Here is an 18,998-nt window from a genome sequence, read left to right on the forward strand (position 1 = left end):
ATTTACTACTTGGCTACTATTGAGTGCAAATTTGGGATTTAGATTTTGCTTTAGAAGAGGAAAACATGAATTTGACCATTAGATTGAATAATGTAAGATTACAGTTATTCTAATTTGCCAATAGAATAGGAATATACCTTTCGGATCCATATAATCACATTAGAGTGAATTTCTGCCTTTTTGCCTCTTAGGTATTTGTGTTAAGAATAGTATATTAATTCAAGAAAATGGTGTAATTAATATAAAGATAATTATTCCTATTAATACTCTAGATTAACAAGTTAATATTAAGTAAATTTATTTGGATAATTACATGCTCTATGAAGTGAAAAGGGGATTAACCACCTTAAATTGTCTTAATTATATGTAGTTGTTCGAACTTTTATTTTAGTGTCATTTATTTTCAATAAATCTTGCTTTGCTTGGCTTAAATGAAATGAAAAATTTATTATCAAATTTTCAATTAAATTAATTCTACATGAAAATGACCTTAATTTATCATTTACTATTTTACAAATCATACACTTGTGGTAAACAATACCATTAAAGCATATATTAGTGTTGATTCTTGTTGCATTCAAAACACATTAGATCATATGCGTTCAGCAGCTAACTTACAAAGGAAAATAAAATCAATCAACAATATGAAGTACAAATACCATAAATTACTTATATTGATAATCACAGCTGATGTTATACAGCGGGACATACATATGCATATACATGTGTATGTATAACTGTATATTTCTATTCATGTTGATGCATTTGCCTGTAATAATATATATCTCTGCATCCACAACTGCAACAGAAAACATCACAACCCCAACTTCTGAGCTACAATTCATTGAAGATGGCAGTCCAGTACAGTACTGTGTGCTCTGATCGCCGCATGCATTAATTGAACAATTTATCAAGACTTTGAGTGGTGTTGTGGATTAACTCAAACTGAACAGAAAACTTGTAATCAGCAATAACAATCATGTAGAAAGCAGCAATTTACCAAACATGGTATACGCAAATTAGCTGATCCAGTAGATTAATTATCTGTAGTTAATGAATATTAATTGATCTCCGCTTACCTTATCATTCCTCACGAGCCGTAATTGCTTCATGTTTATTGTTTGTGTGCTTCATTGGTTGTCACTTGGTGGGAAAATCCTGAAGATGATGGTTAAGTGACTGGCTCTCTGTGGTGTTGTTAGGAGTCATCATGCTCAATCCAAAGGGTTTCAAGGACTGTGCCATAGAGATAGGATATAGATTTGAACTAAAACTCAGCATGGGATAATGGTTGTAGTTGATTTGTCTTGGAATATTACTATCCACGTCCATGTTCGCCCCCAAATGCGAAGGAAAATGATGAGAAGAATCCCCAGTGGACAAAGACAACGTTGATGAGAAAGGTACAACGTTAAGGCTTTGCAAATCTGTCTGATGAGAAACATGTACACCTTCACCACCTGCAGAACCTTCCCACAGCTGGTTTCCAAAAAAGGAGGGATGATGGTGGTGGTGGTATTGATGATTCGGAACAGTTTGTGCAGCATGATGAGATAACTCATTACCGTTATTGCTTCCTTGTTTAACATCATCATCATCGTTCACTTTGTCCTCGTGATCATGAGACGAGGAAGCTTCTTTGGGCTCTATCAATTTCCAGAAAGTGTTGTTGGAAGCTTCCCAGCCATGTTCTTCGTTAGGCTGAGAATTAGAGGTGAGAATAGCATGATGGTGAACGAGGGCAAGATTTAATGGTGGAAGAGGAGGGAGTTCATCAATGTCATTCTTGGCAGCATTAAGAAGCCAATCAATAACCTTACTGGGTTGATTGAACCCTAGCCTTTCTTGAAGGTCATACAATTGAATGGCTGTTGGTACCGACAGCCTCACTCTTCTGTCTCTCAAACCTCGTATGGTGCAAACCTTGCTGTGCCTGTCTTTGCCACCAAAGGCTCTTGTTACCCTCACTATCCTCGGATCCTTCAACCTCACCCATTGTGGTTCCATGCTGCTCGATGCTGATGCTGATGACGCCTTTGCTTTCTCATAATTACTTGATGATTCCGGTTGATCTGCCTCTTTTGGAACCTTAATCATCTTATAATGATACTCTCTCTCTTTGTTGGTTTCCCATGGATTTTTGGTCCAAACCTGTGTGATTTCAGCTCTTGCAGTTTCTTCTTGCTAGCAAGTGTTTACTTCCAAAAAAAAAAAAAAAGGAAACAAACAAACATTAAATTAGTTGAAAATGATGACAAGAATGTTTGTAGATGCTTCATATATATAATGGACTCCAAACCTACTCTTCTAATAAAAAGAACACCATGTGAACTATTAAAACGCAGATCAAAGATCCAGCTATGATGATCGACTTCCTAAAACTGAATAGATCAGATTAACATGTATATAAATACATATAATGAATCATATTATGAAGGGGGCTGATGAACTGCAATAATTGAGCACCGAGTTCATTGCAGAGGATAAATCGGTTCTACAATGATCAGAAAACATATTCTTAAAACTCATAAGCCATAATACAGTTACACTCATGAAAAGCAAGAGCTAACCAAAAAGAGGGCAATTGTAAAGAACAAAACATGAGCACAAAGTTTCATCAGAAAGTTAAAAGAAGTACCCTAGTATGTAAAGTTGAAGACTTTGGATCAGAAAACTAACATAATATATAAAATACCTCTATCTGATGACACCATATGTGTAAATTAAAGTTGAAGACTTTGCATCAAAAGTGATCAAGATTGGTTTATGTGATACCAATTAGCTAGTAACGAACATGGGGCTTGAATGCAAAGATTAAAAAGAAGAAGAAGGAAGTCTGAGGCCGCAAGTTGGAAAAGCTAGATGCCGGAATTGAACCGACCACGCTGCTGTGAAAGATAAAGCAAAGGCTCATACATGGCCACGTGGCTCTCTCATCATTATTGGTCAAATAAATATGGTGTTCTAACTAGCCGCTCTATTTCTTATCAATTTGACGTCTGACTGCCATTATATATAATATGAAATACACGTGTGCAAAATTGAACAATTCGTCAAAGTAAACATTAATTAATTACTGATAATAAGCAGTTTATACCCTTTGAAAATACAGGTCAGATAGTTTATTCGAGAGCAAAGAACTATTAGCCTGTAACAAAACAAAGAAAGGACTGATTATACCTATTTATATTCAATAAAATGCTGCAATATTTGCGCTTCTTATTTATGTCAAATAATTACTAACCAAGGATATTGAGCGCTTCTATTTGTCATATATATGGAGACTCTTTCACTGTAGATTCATATAACTGTTTGCAAAGTATGATAAAAAAAATTTTACAGCAAGTTTGTAGAAAATATTATTTCCAAATTAGACTTGACTATTTTTCTTAATATTACCAGAAAAAAAAAATTACGAAGGTTTCATTAGAGTGAGTATCTTAATTTCTAGAAAAAATAAGTAATCGTACTTTAAACAATTTATTTGTGATTGTAACAATCATGTTATTCTCTAACACGATTACAATTAATAGCCTAAGACGATCGAAGACCTTCATTAAACTTTGTGTTCTTGGAAAAGTGGCAAGTCATTCTTTATCCGACTACTACAAAAGTTTGTGACAGAAGATCACACGTCAATACTTAGAAGGGTCTACAGTACGTATATAAAAAACTACACAAGCATAAATAAGTAGCATAATAAATCTCAGTCTATTGATCTCATTATCATTAAAAGAACTCTCAAAATTTTGATGGACAACTTCTGGAGTTACATACATATCATCAGCAACTACGTCACCGTTTTTTTTTTCGGTCACAATTATCTCTTAAGAATATAGATTTGAATCATTCCAAACGGAAAAAGAAAGAACAAGAATGAAAGGAGAGAATCGAAAAAGGTAAGGAAAAAACAAAGTATAAGGTATCCGAAGAGAAGAAGATAAAACCACTTTAGATAAGCTCGCATGATTAGTGAGATTCAAAAGTTGTGGTGTGTGAGGATTGTGATTTTGGATGTTTATGACGTGATGGCTACATGGGACAAAGAAAAATGCAAGTAGGTGAGGGACCATTTATGCAGGCGTTGCGTACAAACAGGACCACACACAGAGACAATGTTGCAGAGAGATAACCCTAGCTATATATGCATGGGAGCAACTAGAGAATTATTTTCCACATGCAAGTGGGTTTTCATAGCATGCTTTAATTTCTTCTAAATAAATTCTGAGAGATACAGAAACGTACACAACTTCTCTTTCTCTTCTTCTATACACTATCTACTTCCCACACCTTTGGCTTTTATCTCTAGCCATTCACAGTAGTTTGAGGATACGAGATGTTTCCTTAAAAACCCTAAAATCGTCTCATGGAAAAAGATTTTAAAAAACAACTGAAATCGAACAAGGAATGCTTTTTAATTACAGCCATGTGCTATGCTGTAGTCAGTACAGTTCTCTTCTCTCCAAACAGGTTTGGAGAAATTTGGGTATGAGAAAGGAGCTAGCTTACGGCCTACAGATATTCTTTTCTAGTTTTCTCCAAGAGATTCTCGCATTGATCTGTTGACCATGTAATCGAAATCGAACACACAGATACATATGCACGACATGAAAAGCCCTAATACATCCTGGCTTGTGTGTCGTTTTAATCTGCAAGACATGGATTGACCTAGCAATTATATATGAAAAATGTTTAAATATAAAAGAGCTACATGGGAATTTCAAAGTTGGAAATATGTCATGCTCTAAAGGGAAACTCTGTTTTCGTGAACATAGGAAAATAATTATAAAAAACAATTACTTGTAGAAAATACCATCAGTTGCAGTCATGGAGAGATCCGACAGCAGCATTTCATCGTACAAAATATTTATTATGTTTAGGAGGCCAAGTAAAACAATGAAAGTAGAAAATAAGAGCTGGGAGGAGGATGAAGAAGTACAAATGACAAAAGCCAAGTTACTCCTTTGAACTGTGGGAGAGGGTTCTGGACTTCTGGCCTCTGGAACCTATCCATTTATCTTCTGTTTTGCCAATGAAGGCAAAGAAAGATTTCTAAAAAATCATGAATGGTGAATAGAGAAGAGAGAGCCATGTCAGGAGCCAAGAGAGAGTGTAAATAAGCTAAAGTACTCTGAGTGTGCATCTGAAGATTGAGTGAGCAAGTGGTTACTAGCGAGAGAAGAATTCCATTATGGCACAATAAAATGGTCCCAAAATTTGCAGATACAAAAAGTCCTTCGTCTTGGTTAGAGTTCATGATTAATCGCTCTCAACTTTCTGATTAACAGGAAATGCAATCAGAACCAGCTTGTCTACCATTTTGTCCTTTTGTTAAATTTTGTTCTAGTTTCATTAATTATTCTTCAGTAAGAACTTCTGGTCATAGACTGACTTTGAGCCCATATTATTAATTATTATCATATTTAAATGTAAATTATAATTAGCTTAGCTTGTGCTCAAATATTGCATTTAGATTCAATCAGTACCTACACAATGAAGGTCCAAGTTGGCTCGTCACCATTAAGATTAATTAGACTTTTTGATACTTGTTCACCTTTAAATTTATATTCGGGAGAACATATTCTTGCCAAGAAAATAATTACTAGATTTAAATATAAAATCAACGAATGTTTAAATTAAAATTGTTCTTGTCTTTTCTTTCAGTAAAAAATTCTCTTCAATCCTAACACGTATACTCTAGTATTAAGCTCTAAAAGAAAGAATAGGCTGGTTAAAGAGAATGTCTTCAATTCTTGCACGAAGTGCTCTGATGTGTGTATGTACATATGCATCTGTGCCATAAGTGAACTAGCTTTTAAGTCATAAGTTAATCGGAATACAGAAGTTGGGGAATATGTTCTGCAATACAACCACGAGAAAACGACTTCAAAAAAGCCGTCAAGGTGTGAGGAAGATAGATTCTGCAGCAAGCCAATAAACAACGAAAGATAACTCACAACGACACATGGTTCCCCATGGAAGCAGACATTGTTGAATATCTATCCCATCACATGGTTCTGATTGAAGATAAGTAATCTGTATATATACTCATTTCTTGCATTAATATAATTCAACAAGGAAGAAATTAAGGACATGGATTCTCTTGTTATATATATATATATATATATAACGTAACAGCAGTACCATGGTGGTTGTGTTGTGGAAGCAGATTCTAAATCATCCAGGCTTAGCTTGATCAGATGTACGGCTGTTGAAAAAGAATAATTAAAGGACCCAATGGTGTAAAAGGTGTATTAGAAGGCCAAGATGGGCAGAAAATATTAATTATTATCAGTACAAAAGATATACAGGCAACGTAGGAATGGTTGCAAATTAAACTGCAAAGACAAAGACAGACAGAAAATAACTGCTATCTAGGCTGGTAATTAAATGTCAAAGAAAGTAAAGGACAAGTCACAAGACAATGTCTCATAATAGAGGCGAGGGAGTACTTAACATTATTCATATTCATAAGCCAAAAAGAAAAGATAACTTGTTTATGTGATCGTGTTGGTCAGTGTACTGTTTTACCTCTGTCATGTTTGATTCTTCCTCTTTTTTTCCCCCCCTCCTTATTAACCAAACACTGTTTGTCTGTCTGTACTATTACTCCTACTGCTCTCTATCATGCACCTGACACCACTGCATCACCGCACCTTGTCCAATTCATGCTGCTCCCTTATTTCCTTCCCAATTTTAATTTTAATTTATTCCATCTCTCATTCTTCAGTCCTCCCATTTTTTTCATTAATTATTATCATTTTGGCCCTCTATATATCTACCCAAATCCTGGAATTGTTGGTCTTGGAAGGTGGTGGGTAAGTATTTAAATTGGTCACAGTTACGTTAATCTCTGTTCAAGGGAGGATTCGAAGAATATAATCTTACTTATAGACCTAATTAAGATGATGTGAAATTACTGTGAAATCATCTTTATTTACCGTAACACAATAAATTGTCAATAATATACATATCAGTAAGCATTAATTAGCCCGAGAAAAGTAACAGATTATTTCTTTAGATCAAACACTTACCATTACGCGTGAGAGCCCAGAACGTGTGTAAATATACAGCTCAAAGCATCATAATGTGATTTGACTTTAATCCTTATTAGGCTTTGCTAAGGGATGATACTGGCCGCCCAACAACAATTCCCCTATCTAAAACACATGGCCATGACAATGACTTGGATCTGTACTCATTTAAGTATGAAGCAAGCACCGGCCATCAATATTAAAAATTGTGATCAGAGAGTCAAGATGCAATAACTCTTGTTTACTTAATGATATTGATTCAAACATCGTGTGTTTTGGACCTCTGAATTATCAAACCCTATCAAAACAAGATATTTAGAGTGTTGACCATCCAACAAAATCTGTCTAGACAGATACAGACGTTAACTGGCATAATCTTGGAATATAATAACGACTGCTTGCAGCAAATATGGACTAAAATTCCAAACCATGGGAGTTGCGTAATCCCAATGACAACATTTGTATTAAGTGCTTCTGCTCTATGTATCCCTTATCCTCCTTTTCAGTTTGGTAAAGGTTGCTCTCTTAGCACACCCTTTTCTCCAGTCAGCTTGCTACATCCGCGTGCGCGGCGCGCGTGATTGTTTGTGTTGTACGTTTCAAATCCATTTTCTAAACAATTTTGTGGTCGCAAATTTTGCTACAAATTAAAAACCGTTATGATATGGAAGAAAAAAAAAAAAGGAAAGAAAGTGCTTTATGTTTGTTGTTGAACGAATTCCGATTTCCTTAACCAATATGGATTCCAATTCCATAACACTAGCTCATTATTAAGCCTCATTCTTTTTTCCTAGAGTCAATAGCCTTTTATAGAGGAATTAATTTAGGGTATTCGTACACTACTGAAATTAATAAAACGTCAAAACCTCATTGAAAAAAAAAAGAAAATAAAAGAAGCCAGTTTAAATTATTTTCTTTTCCCAAGGGAATCAACAATAGTTTCTTTTTTTGGTAATACAATACTGTTGATTTAAACTTCGGGCTTACATTCGACTCCCATTTTTTAGACAGGCCAGTACACAGTAGAAAGCAAAAATACTTCTACCAAAGCCCAATTTAGTTCTCACTGGACATGAAAGCCCAATCTTTGTATGTTTTTAATCTTAGTATAATTCTTATACCGGAAAAATACAAAACTGCTATGAGAAAATATCTCAGTTATTTGGGATTAGTCCGTTAATAAAATGATATTTACCATCCTCTCTTTACAGAAAAATAATATTAGTAGTAGTTTTATTATTATTATTATTATTATTATTATTATTATTTAGTGGTGGACCTACATATTGTTGAGGGTGGGCAATTCTCCCTCTCAAGTTGGGAAAATTACAAGGAGAGGTAGGGGTTTTAAAAATTTGCCCCCATTGTCTCTATAATTTTGAACCCATTAAACCCAAACTAAAATGTATTTCAGTTCAAAAATATTTAGGCCTTTTATATTTCACTTAAGCCTAATAGATTTTAATTTTAACTTTATTATATTTAAATTTAGATTACTTTTATAAGAATATAATTTTAATTTTCCTTTTCAATAGAAATCTAAAGTCAAACTAAATAATAAATAACCTTAATAAAAATAAAATTTTAAATTTTAAAACATACAAAAACTAAAAGAAGACCAAAAGATAGAAAGATGGAGAGACTTTTTGCTAGAAAACAGAGCCTGAGATGAGAGACAAAGTGAATGGCGTGAGAATGTGAGGTTAAATGTGAGAAAATGATTAAAGGTAGCAATAATATTACCTGTTGCCACAATAACTATAAAAAGAGCTTTTTTTACTAAGTTTGTGAAAAATTAGTTGTATAATCAAATAGAAAATCTATGGTTTAATAATATTGACAATGAGTTGATCATTCAATAATTTCAAAACATGAAGCCACATTGAGAAAACTTGTAAGATATGTAAATATTTATTTTATATATTAAATTTTTATTTTTTAATTATTTTTACATTTTATATAATTTATGCTCCCATTAACTCAGGGTCTTACATCCACCACTGATCCTATTCTGACTACATGTGAAATTAATCAGTTTGCACCTATATATATATATATATATATAAAAGTTACATATTAAGTAGACACTTAATTGAAAAAATGTAAGTTACATAATTTGGAATATTGAATTAGATAAATTTTAAAGTGTGTATTCAACTTTAATTTAGAAAATTAATGATAATGATATGTAGTGTAACAGCAATGTCACAGTGGCACATACATATTCCTTCCGTTTCTAATTATAAAAGAAATTATCACTTTTTACTTATTTTTATATATAAATAAAATTATATATTTCAATAAATATTTATTACACATTTCTTAAATTGTCCCTCATAATTTATATTAATAAAAAATAATTAATACATACTTATGTTAATTAATTCAGGGTATTTTAGTCAAAAAAATTTATTTTTAAATATAATTATTATGATTAATTAATTTTTTTAAATTATATGATATAATTTTTTTATATATATAAAAAGGAAGGGAATATGTCACCAATACAAACAAGGAGCACGTTCATAGGTAAGGTAATGAAAAGTTGTCGTTTTTATATTTGTTACGATGCACAGTTGCTATTCTTTCACAAACACCGGTCAAAGGATCTTCTTCTGACATGACCCTCCCATGTAACGGCAGCAAGATTTTAATGATATTCATATTCCCCTTTTGGCGTAGTTTATTAATATGATTGAATTTCTTGCAAAATATATGTGTGTGTATGTGTGATTGAATTTAATTTTTACCGCCGTGTTGTTTCTTAATTTCAAAAACATGCTATGATAATGTGTTACTGATTCAGTGCTGTTTCTCTCAGATCTATGTCTTTGTGTGTATATATATATATATATATTCTTTGTTAAAAAATATAAGATATTTTTTAAAAAGTTGGGTGTTTAAAAATGTAAGATATTTTTAGTATTTCAAGGTATAATCATTACATTTTTTTAAAAAAAATATCTCTATTAATAATGATTTTATATTTATTGGATGATGTTTAATAAGAATAAATATAAAAAGATAGGATTAGTTGAAAAGTAGGTAACTTCTTTATTAGAGGATAAAATTTAATTAAAAATATCTTCCATTTATAAATAAATATATATATATATATCATCTTTTAAATAATTTTTTTCATGCAAGCGAAAACTACTTTTTTTTATTTTTTTAATGAAGTGCAAGTCTCTTGTTCAACCTCGCCACTGGCGTTGGGTGAGAGAGTTTATATAACCTTCTTTTTCTTTTCTGGAAAAGGTTATCGTGTTTGGATTCTGAGCTTTTTTTTTTTTTTTTTTTGCCAATAGGATTCTAAGCATCACGTTATTTCATAATCATCATCATCAACTTATCTATAAAGTTATAACAGTTACATTGTCGATGAACCATGATGAATAATATATATAATCCTCATGCTCATTCTATAATATATCTACATATTTATGTACTATATATTTTGTAATATATAATGTCGTATATGAAGCAGAATCATTTACAAGTCCTGATTTTCACGACACGTCGGCCTCGATTTCAAAGCACAACATAATCATGCTGTGTACTCATCATCACAAGTTAATAACTCTCCATCTCTACCCCGTCATAGCTTAATCATTCTTAAGTTGCCTCTTTTATTTTAATAATAATTGGTACTCCCTTAATTCAAAAATATAAAATATTTTTTAAAAAATTAAATAGTAAAAAATATAAAATATTTTTAGCCTTTCGAGAGGTAATTATTACTTTTTTTTTCAAAAGTGTCCCTATTGATAATGACTTTATATTTATTATGGGATGGTTAATAAAAGTAAATATGTAAAGATGGAGTTAGTTTAAAAATAAATAACTACTTTACTGAATGTGAGATTTAGTTAAAAATATTTTATATTTTTGAATGAAAGGAGTACTTTCTATTGTAATGAATGTAAAAACTAGTTGGTGAGTTTGATCCTAAATGTAAGACATTAATCTACTGTATCTTTTTTTGGATAATCTATACAATATTTTTCAAATTCTTATTATTGAAAGGAGTTTTCATCAATATGAGTAGCTTTAAATAGGAAAAATGAATCATTTAATTTTTATAGTTTTTATTTTGTTGTAATTCAATCTATTATAAACCCTAACTCCTTATAATTTTGATCTAGTTATAACATAATTTTTAAATTTTAACTTGATGTAATCTAATCATTATAATTTTATATATTTAAAATGTTAGTCCTTGCATTTTATAAAAAATTGTAAAGATTAAAGTTATTTGTTGAAGCTCAAAAATTAATGTTTTAAATAATTAAAATTATAAAAACTAAATGACAATGATTCAAAATTTAAATATCAAATTGCAACTAAAACAATCTATAAAGATAGAATTATCTCAATTTAAAATTTAAAAACCGAGATAACTGAATTAAAACTGTCAAGACTAAATGATTATTTTTTTTAAATGTAAATGATTAAATATGTTATTTTAAGAAAAGCAACACCTTTTTTTAAACAAATAACTAACTTAACTAAATTCTTTAATTTTAAAAAGTTAGTCATCAAACACTTACATTTTACAATTTTAGTACGAGAGGAAGTACACATGCATGCCTGCCTGAGATAAAGTGCAGAACGAGGCCTTTTCATTTTTGTTTGGCTGACAACGCAAGGTCTTGAGATCGCCTTTGCAAAGCATGTAAAATATTTATGGGTAGAGAAAGAATATCTACTTTGATATATTTCAATTTCAATTCAATTATCTGGTAAAAAAAAGGTATTTCAATTATTATTATTATATTCATCTTTATTATTTTGTTCCTATTAAATGCTGAAAAATTTATTAAATGATAGACTGTTTCATTTTTGAAATATATACATTGAGTAGAAATAAAATTAAAAACTTATTAAATTTTTAGATAGAGTTAATGAAGTTTATGAATTTTCTTAATTTTTGTGAATATATTGGAAGTGATTTATAAATAAAGTTAAAAAAAATAGTTGCTATATAATTAAAAAAATAGTTGCTGTATTTTTTCATTGCTATATAATTTATGATTTTAAAAATTGAAAGCTGCTATGTGTCTTTCGATTCACACAATGATCGATTATCTTTTTCATGATTCATGCATAGATAAGTTTTTGACTTAAAAATGAAATGGAATGTATATACTTAATTGCTGTCAAAAAGGAATGTACATGCTTAATTGTTTTATCCAGTAGATGCATGATAATGAAAAGTGTATGTGTGTGTAGTAAGAAGACGATCGCAAAACTAAGGCCTTATTTGATATGATAGAAGAGTTTTTGATAGAATTAGAATTGAAATTGGAATTAGAATCAGAATTAGAATCGGAATTGAATTGAGTTTTAAAAGTGTGTTTGGTATGAAGATAGAATCATGATATAATTTTAATAAGTATATGTATTTAAAATATAAAAAATCAAAATACCCTTTATTTTATTTTTTTAATGACATATAAGCCAATTTCATATTGAGTTGGTGAATTCTATGGTCTCTACAATGGAATTGGATTAAAAAAGCAATTCTAGTATACCAAACAAGCCAACTGAAGAATTTCATGTCTAATTTCATTTTTCTTTTCACAATTCTGATGTATCAAACATGGCCTAAAAGAAACATACAAAACCATTCAAAAAAAAAAAAAACACAGAGAAAGAAGATGATCGGATAATACACTTTGCAGTGTCCAAGAATCGCTTCCACTTCCTCATGCCTAAATTTAATAATCAAGAACATGAGAATTACAAGACACCATCTTATTAAATATAAAAATATTATGTTTATAAAAAATAAAAATATTATACATAACTTCTTTAACATTCTTTTCTCAGTTCATCACCGTGGTATCAATCCTCTCAAACCATTTATTTAAAAATTCATTCATCACAAATGAACTTAAATAAAAAAATAAAATCCCAAACAATTTCTTTGAAATTAAAATTAAAAGTCCTGCACCGAGAAATTATTTCCATAAACAATAACCTTTTTGCAATCAATGCAACGCAATGAAATTGAAACAAAAGGTTGGTCCGTATATATATTCGCTTTATTTTTTATTGTTAGAGAAATTATTGCTTTTTTTATAAGTAAAATCATTCATTCTAATAAATATTTATTACATATTTTTACATTATTTTTTTATAATTTATATTAGCACGAAACAATTAATGTATAATTATGTTAATCAACACAAGATATTTTAATCTATTTTTTATTTTTAAACATAATTATTATAATTAATTAATTTTTAAAATTATATAATATAATTTTTTTATATATCAAATTAGAGGGAGTATGAATATACATATACATATATCATATCATGGATACATCGAGTTGTTGCCTTAGATAATGTCCATATAATAGTATTTATTACCAAAAAAAATACCATACAATAAATATCCCGCTATTTATTGCAGAATTCTCCAGTTCCGAATCATTGGCTCGGTCTGAATTTCCCATGAGTTGGGACACGTGTCAGCTGTGGGTCGGCTGTGATATAATGAACGAAACCGACGGCAGCAGCGCAAGAGGCGAACCTCACGAACCGTACAAGAGATCACCTGACAGAATTGCCAAGGGAAACGAGGGAAATTAGTTCACAGTTCCAGGGGTAGCCTTCACACGCTCCCTTTTTTTTCGTGCGCTAACTGATCTTTTCTTCTTCACTCCGCTCTTCAAACGCACTGTCTCATCGGGTATCTTGCCAATCGCTTCTTCACAAGCTGCCACAAACATTCTCGTGAATCACCGGTAACCGACATTTTCTTCTTGGATTCTCGTGATGAGTGAGATTTGGTGTCATCTGTGAGCGATTTCGTTCCCCCCTCCCAACCAATTGCTTGATTTTTGGTTTACAGATAATGTCTATCTTACGTTAAGATTCCATTTTTGTGCTGATTCGAAATAGGTCTTACGTTTTTTGTGATCATACACTGTTAAAGTTCCTCGAGGGAGCTGAATGTCAATATATTGTGAATAAACTATATTTATTTTATAGCTCTGGTATTTTCCCTCAAGCATGGAACTTTTTCCGTATGTAGTGCTTGCGTCGCTTTCTGAAAATCATGGTGGGTGTTTTTCTTTATTCTTTTACACTACGATGTCGGTTTAGGGTTTAGATTTTAGTTGTTTTTCTCTTTGGATCTGGGTATTGTACTGATGCTACTTTTGTTCCCCAGTGATGGGCTTTATCTGAATGCTGTACGCCCTTAAAGATATCAGCTTGATGATTTTTTAATTTTGAATTGCAATATTCACTTTAAACACGCGTGAAGTTTTAAAGAAATGTGATTATATTATATGATATATTGAATTCGTTCTGCTTTGTTTTGAGAATGCGATTTTTATACTTATGTATTCTCCAATGTTATCATTTGTCCGTCCGTATTATGGTCTTTTCAAGTTCATTTCATAACTTTCTCATCGTTTCTTAATTTTCTGTTTATGTCTCTCTGTTTCCTGTTCTACCACTACGTTTTAGATGTGTGAATGAGAATGTCATCATTCCAAGGTCAATCAACACAAACTTCTTGCTTTGAGGCTGCTCAAGAGGTCATGATGTAGATTCGGCTAGTGGCCTATGTCCACTCACTCATGTGTCTTAATTACATCTTTATGACTGTTGAATTTTATCAATGCTTTAAAATTTATCAAGATGAATTTAGGCCATTCACTGAATCCAAGTCCATTTAAGGATCAAGCGACTACTTTATCCATGTCGCTTGATACACTGTCAATTAGGTGAAATTAAAATGCTGTACTCAGACTTGCTTATAACATTGAAAGTCGCCCCAGCTTTATTGTAGCTAGCTTTTGCATGGTAAGCTGGGCTTCATAATTAAATTCTTACCCCTGCTTTTCCAACTATCTATACTTCTGGTTCCAATGCTCATGGATGAATATTTTCATGAGTGATTCGGTTGTTGTCTTTATGTTTCAATGGGGGAAAAACATTAAGGTTCATTGTTGCCATATATATTGGTAAATGATATTTTATGTAGATCCTGTTTGGATGTATATTGAATTGTTTTTCTTTTTTCAATAGAATAAGTCAATGTTTCCTGTTTTTATTAAATGAGTTGGCATATCTAGTTGATACACTTTTTTATGCGTTTTCAAGTGTTGTCAAGATTGAGATTTTCTATTGATTGCTTTTTTAGCAGGATGGCCATGGAAGCAACTCCACGTCCAACTACTCCCAGTGCTGAAGTGGTTGGAAATGCATTTGTTGAGCAGTACTACCATATTCTTCACCATTCACCAGAATTAGTCTATCGGTTCTATCAAGAATCTAGTGTACTAAGTCGACCTGATTCTAATGGGGTGATGGCATCAGTGACAACAATGAAAGTAAGATTGTCTGAAAATGGTGCCTGTATATCTCTGTCTTCAGTAGTTTTTTCCCTTCTACTGTTTCATAAGGAAAACAAACACTGTAATGTCATCATATGATAATTAACATGTTTCATTATAAGTATAATTTTATTAATAGTTTTGAAAACTAGAAAATGCTACATGCTCAGGCCAAAGCCAAAAAAGAAAAAGAAAGTGCTATATGCTGGACTGTCCATTAGATATTAATGCCCTGGTGGAATTTGCCTGATCTTCTATCCTGTATGCCGCTGATGTGGATTAGTTTTATTTGCAAGGCTTTTTCTTAAGTTTGGCAGGATAGGGCTTTTATCCAATTAGATTTTATTGACCTTCTGCAAATTTACACACGCGCGCACCAGGCAATCCCTTGTTTCACGGGGCATCACTGTCTTTTTCTGCTGCAGGGTATCAACGAGAAGATCCTTTCATTAAACTATAAAGACCTTAAAGCTGAGATAAAGACTGCTGATGCTCAAAAGTCTTACAAGGATGGAGTGACTGTGTTGGTGACTGGTTGTTTGACTGGCAAGGATAACCTGAGAAGACAATTTGCACAATCATTCTTTCTTGCTCCACAAGACAATGGATATTTTGTTCTGAATGATGTTTTTAGGTATCTAGAAGAATGCGAACCATCAGAACAGCATTTGATCAATGCGGTTGATGATGCCACTGATGTTCTTATAACTTCTGACCCAGGCAAGATCAATTAAAAAGAACTTTTTGCGTTTCTTTAGTTATATCATTATTTGGAAACTGTATCCATGCTGTTCATGTTTTTATACAGACAACAGTCATGTTTCTGATCCATCTGCACCAGACCCTGCAAATTCTAATGCGAACAAGGATCAAAATGGTGCTGAGAATGCTTATGGGCCATCTAATCATGAAAGACAATCATTTGTTGAAATCGAGGGTGTTGAAGAGCCCCAGTCTAAGTCAAACGGCGTTGATGTTTCTCAGGCCACAGAATTGGCTTCTTCAGCTCAAGAGGACACTCCAAAGAAGTCTTATGCATCTATCGTAAGTGCTCAAACATAGATTTTGTCCTTCAAGCAATGTATAATTTTAAATCTAAGTTTATTGGATTTCTTTTAGGTGAAAGTCCTTAAAGGAAGCTCAGAATCAAGTAAAGTCTATGTACCTACTAATGCTGTAAAAGTGGTGCCTAGAAAAACTGAGAACCAGTCAGTTGAGCTAGCTGAATCTGCTGCTGCATCTGAACCTGAGAAAGAACCTAACAGTGTCACTGAAAGTAGTAATAATCAGGACGAAGGTACATATTTGTCTGCGTTTCATATAACTTATGCTTTGACTTATGTTTATAAAGCTTGCATTATTTGAATCTGAACTCATAAAACATAAAACTACCTGTTATCATTCCTAACTTGCAATTCTGGCTACTTGCTTGAAGCTATTGCTTGAAGCTACAGTAGGTTGCTTAAACTTGTAAATGTTTCTGACATGCATGTAAACCCCACAGTTGAAGGGTATTCCATTTACATCCGAAATTTGCCCTTAAATGTGACGGCTTCTCAGTTGGAGGTGGAATTCAAGAAATTTGGACCCATCAAGCAAGGAGGTATCCAAGTCAGAAATAATAAGGTAGTTTATTTAGCACGTGAAGCGTGTTTTCAAAATTTTCCATTACCATGTTCCACATCTACAGGCCTAATGATTTATTGGAAACACCGTTTTCTTTTATGTTATATGCAGCAGCAGGGATACTGTTTTGGATTTGTTGAATTCCAGTCTCCGAGTTCCATGAATAGTGCAATTCAGGTAGGGCCCTTATTGATGAATAGTTTAGATTCCTTGAATATTGGCATTTATTTGTCCTAATGCAAAGGCTATATACTGGTGTACCTCTCCCTCATGGATAGGAACCTTTTGGGTCTTTTAAAAGCTATATGCATTTCTCAAGTTTGAGGTTTTAGGACGTGTCTTATTTGTAATTTCACATGCATTCTTTATTGTCACCTTAAGCCTGATAATCCTGGTATTCACTTTAAAGTCAACTATCCCTGCAAACATGCCTTTTTTCTATAGACTAGCAACCCAAAAATCCAATGGAATTTTTTTATTTCAAGTTTTTCGTTGGTGCGTTGCTTCACTGGATAGCATTGATGATGCATGAATACTCAATCAATGGGTTTTGCAAGGTTCAAAGTGATTTCTGATTTATATTACTTTAATGAATTTGGTCATTTTATTGAAGAAAAGAAAAATATATTGGCTTCCTTGTTGACAAGTGTATTGGTTAACTTGAGTACATAGTCATGCCCTTGAAGGCTTGAACATTTCTAGCATGGTAAACAATCAGCTTTGTGTATTGTCATTTTGAATTGCTATATCATGAAAACTAATCTGGCACTTGTCTGAAGTTATGTAGTTTTTGGTAAACCTTCCACTATGTCTTTAGTTTTATACCCTCAGATTTTATAACTTCCCTCGTGTGTCTTCCAGGCTTCACCTATTACATTTGGGGGTCGTCAGGCTGAAATTGAGATGAAGAGAACTACTAATCGAGGTAATTCATTGCTAACGAATAATATCATTCATTCATTCATTCAGAAAGAAAAGGAAGAGAAAGTACATGGCAAATTGGTAAATAAAGTTTCCTTCATCCATTGTTTTGCAGTCGGCACTGGTAATCCTGGAAGAGGTAGGTTCCCAGCTGTAAGAAGTGGGTTTCGAAATGACTTCAGGGGCCGTGGCTTTGGCAGTGGTCGAGGGCTTGGTCGAATTGATTATGGAAACCCAGGAGAGTTCTCCGGAGGAGGTTGGGGCCCTGGAAATCGTGGCAGCGAAGGTTATCATCAAGGGAGAGGGAGAGGGAGAGGTTGGCGCTCTGGTGGACAAAGGCATAATACTGTTTCCTGAGAACATGGGATATTGTTATTGACAAACTCATGACAAGGTTGTCTTGTGTGGCTCGTTGATTTGGTAAGTTGTTAGAAACACAGGCGCAGGCTGGTTTGCATGATCTTCATGCGGTGCACAAGCAGCATCAAGAGCATCTGATGTTTCCTTTGATTAACTGCACAGTTGTAGTAGTTTGTAGTTATAATGCAATGATCCTTCTAGTGGTTTTAGGATATTAGGCAGGTATCTAGTCAGTAGCCACTAAGATACACTTTTTTTTTTAATTATTATTATATTCATTTCTATATATGACGGAAACAAATGCCTATGTCGGATCTGTTGGTTCCTCCCTGGGGTCAGTTTTGACTGGAGTTGAGATTGAATTAGCTGCTCCATTGGACAACCAATGGCGTTAGAAGTGAACAAATTTTTTGATTGTTTCTTTAATAAGTCAAGCAGTTAAGGGAAGACAAATGCATGTTTGTTATTTAGTTTTTAAAAAACTGAACAACAACAAACAGGTTTTAGTGGAAAATTGGGTTGGTTTGTTAAGCTACATGACCCTTCCTATAGTCCACTTGCGTAGGCTCTTGGTGAAGGTGAAGCTGCATGTTAAGGATTCGTGGGCCATCACTTAGGATACCATTTGAAAAATTGTGAAAAGAAAAGAAAGAAATGAGAGGTGGGACTTGAAAAGATTCACCCATGTGTGTTTCTCTCTT

The 18,998-nt window shown here is 32.7% G+C and overlaps 2 protein-coding genes across 7 annotated transcripts; one reads left to right on the plus strand and one right to left on the minus strand.

Moving 5' to 3' along the window:
• Positions 1–645: 645 nt before the first annotated feature.
• Positions 646–5,091, minus strand: LOC129304766 (transcription factor TCP13-like). 4 transcript variants are annotated; one of them, XR_008591766.1, is made up of 3 exons: positions 4,814–5,091; positions 1,080–2,198; positions 646–945 (listed from the first exon to the last, which is right to left on the minus strand). XR_008591766.1 is itself a non-coding variant. In XM_054944552.1 (2 exons), the coding sequence occupies exon 2, from the start codon at positions 2,095–2,097 to the stop codon at positions 1,141–1,143; it is 957 nt and encodes a 318-aa protein (XP_054800527.1). In that variant the 5' UTR covers positions 2,098–2,198; positions 2,696–2,911; the 3' UTR covers positions 646–1,140. The 4 variants fall into 4 exon arrangements, 1 of the variants encoding a protein (XP_054800527.1); XR_008591767.1 differs by lacking the exon at positions 4,814–5,091 and adding an exon at positions 2,696–2,912 and having other exon boundaries at positions 646–878; XR_008591765.1 differs by lacking the exon at positions 4,814–5,091 and adding an exon at positions 2,696–2,900.
• Positions 5,092–13,611: 8,520 nt separating this feature from the next.
• Positions 13,612–18,703, plus strand: LOC129305076 (nuclear transport factor 2-like). 3 transcript variants are annotated; one of them, XM_054944994.1, is made up of 9 exons: positions 13,612–13,788; positions 15,198–15,387; positions 15,816–16,110; positions 16,199–16,434; positions 16,510–16,687; positions 16,895–17,016; positions 17,131–17,193; positions 17,878–17,941; positions 18,053–18,703. In XM_054944994.1, exons 2-9 carry the CDS (start codon positions 15,202–15,204, stop codon positions 18,292–18,294), a joined length of 1,386 nt encoding a protein of 461 aa, XP_054800969.1. In that variant the 5' UTR covers positions 13,612–13,788; positions 15,198–15,201; the 3' UTR covers positions 18,295–18,703. The 3 variants fall into 3 exon arrangements, with proteins under 3 accessions (XP_054800969.1, XP_054800968.1, XP_054800967.1); XM_054944993.1 differs by having other exon boundaries at positions 13,614–13,788; positions 15,201–15,387; positions 17,128–17,193; XM_054944992.1 differs by having other exon boundaries at positions 13,615–13,788; positions 17,128–17,193.
• The last annotated feature ends 295 nt before the right edge of the window (positions 18,704–18,998 follow it).

This window comes from Prosopis cineraria, unplaced genomic scaffold (genome assembly GCF_029017545.1).
Source record: "Prosopis cineraria cultivar Desert tree isolate PC_DT_omini unplaced genomic scaffold, ASM2901754v1 PC3, whole genome shotgun sequence".
Classification (NCBI taxonomy): domain Eukaryota; kingdom Viridiplantae; phylum Streptophyta; class Magnoliopsida; order Fabales; family Fabaceae; genus Prosopis; species Prosopis cineraria.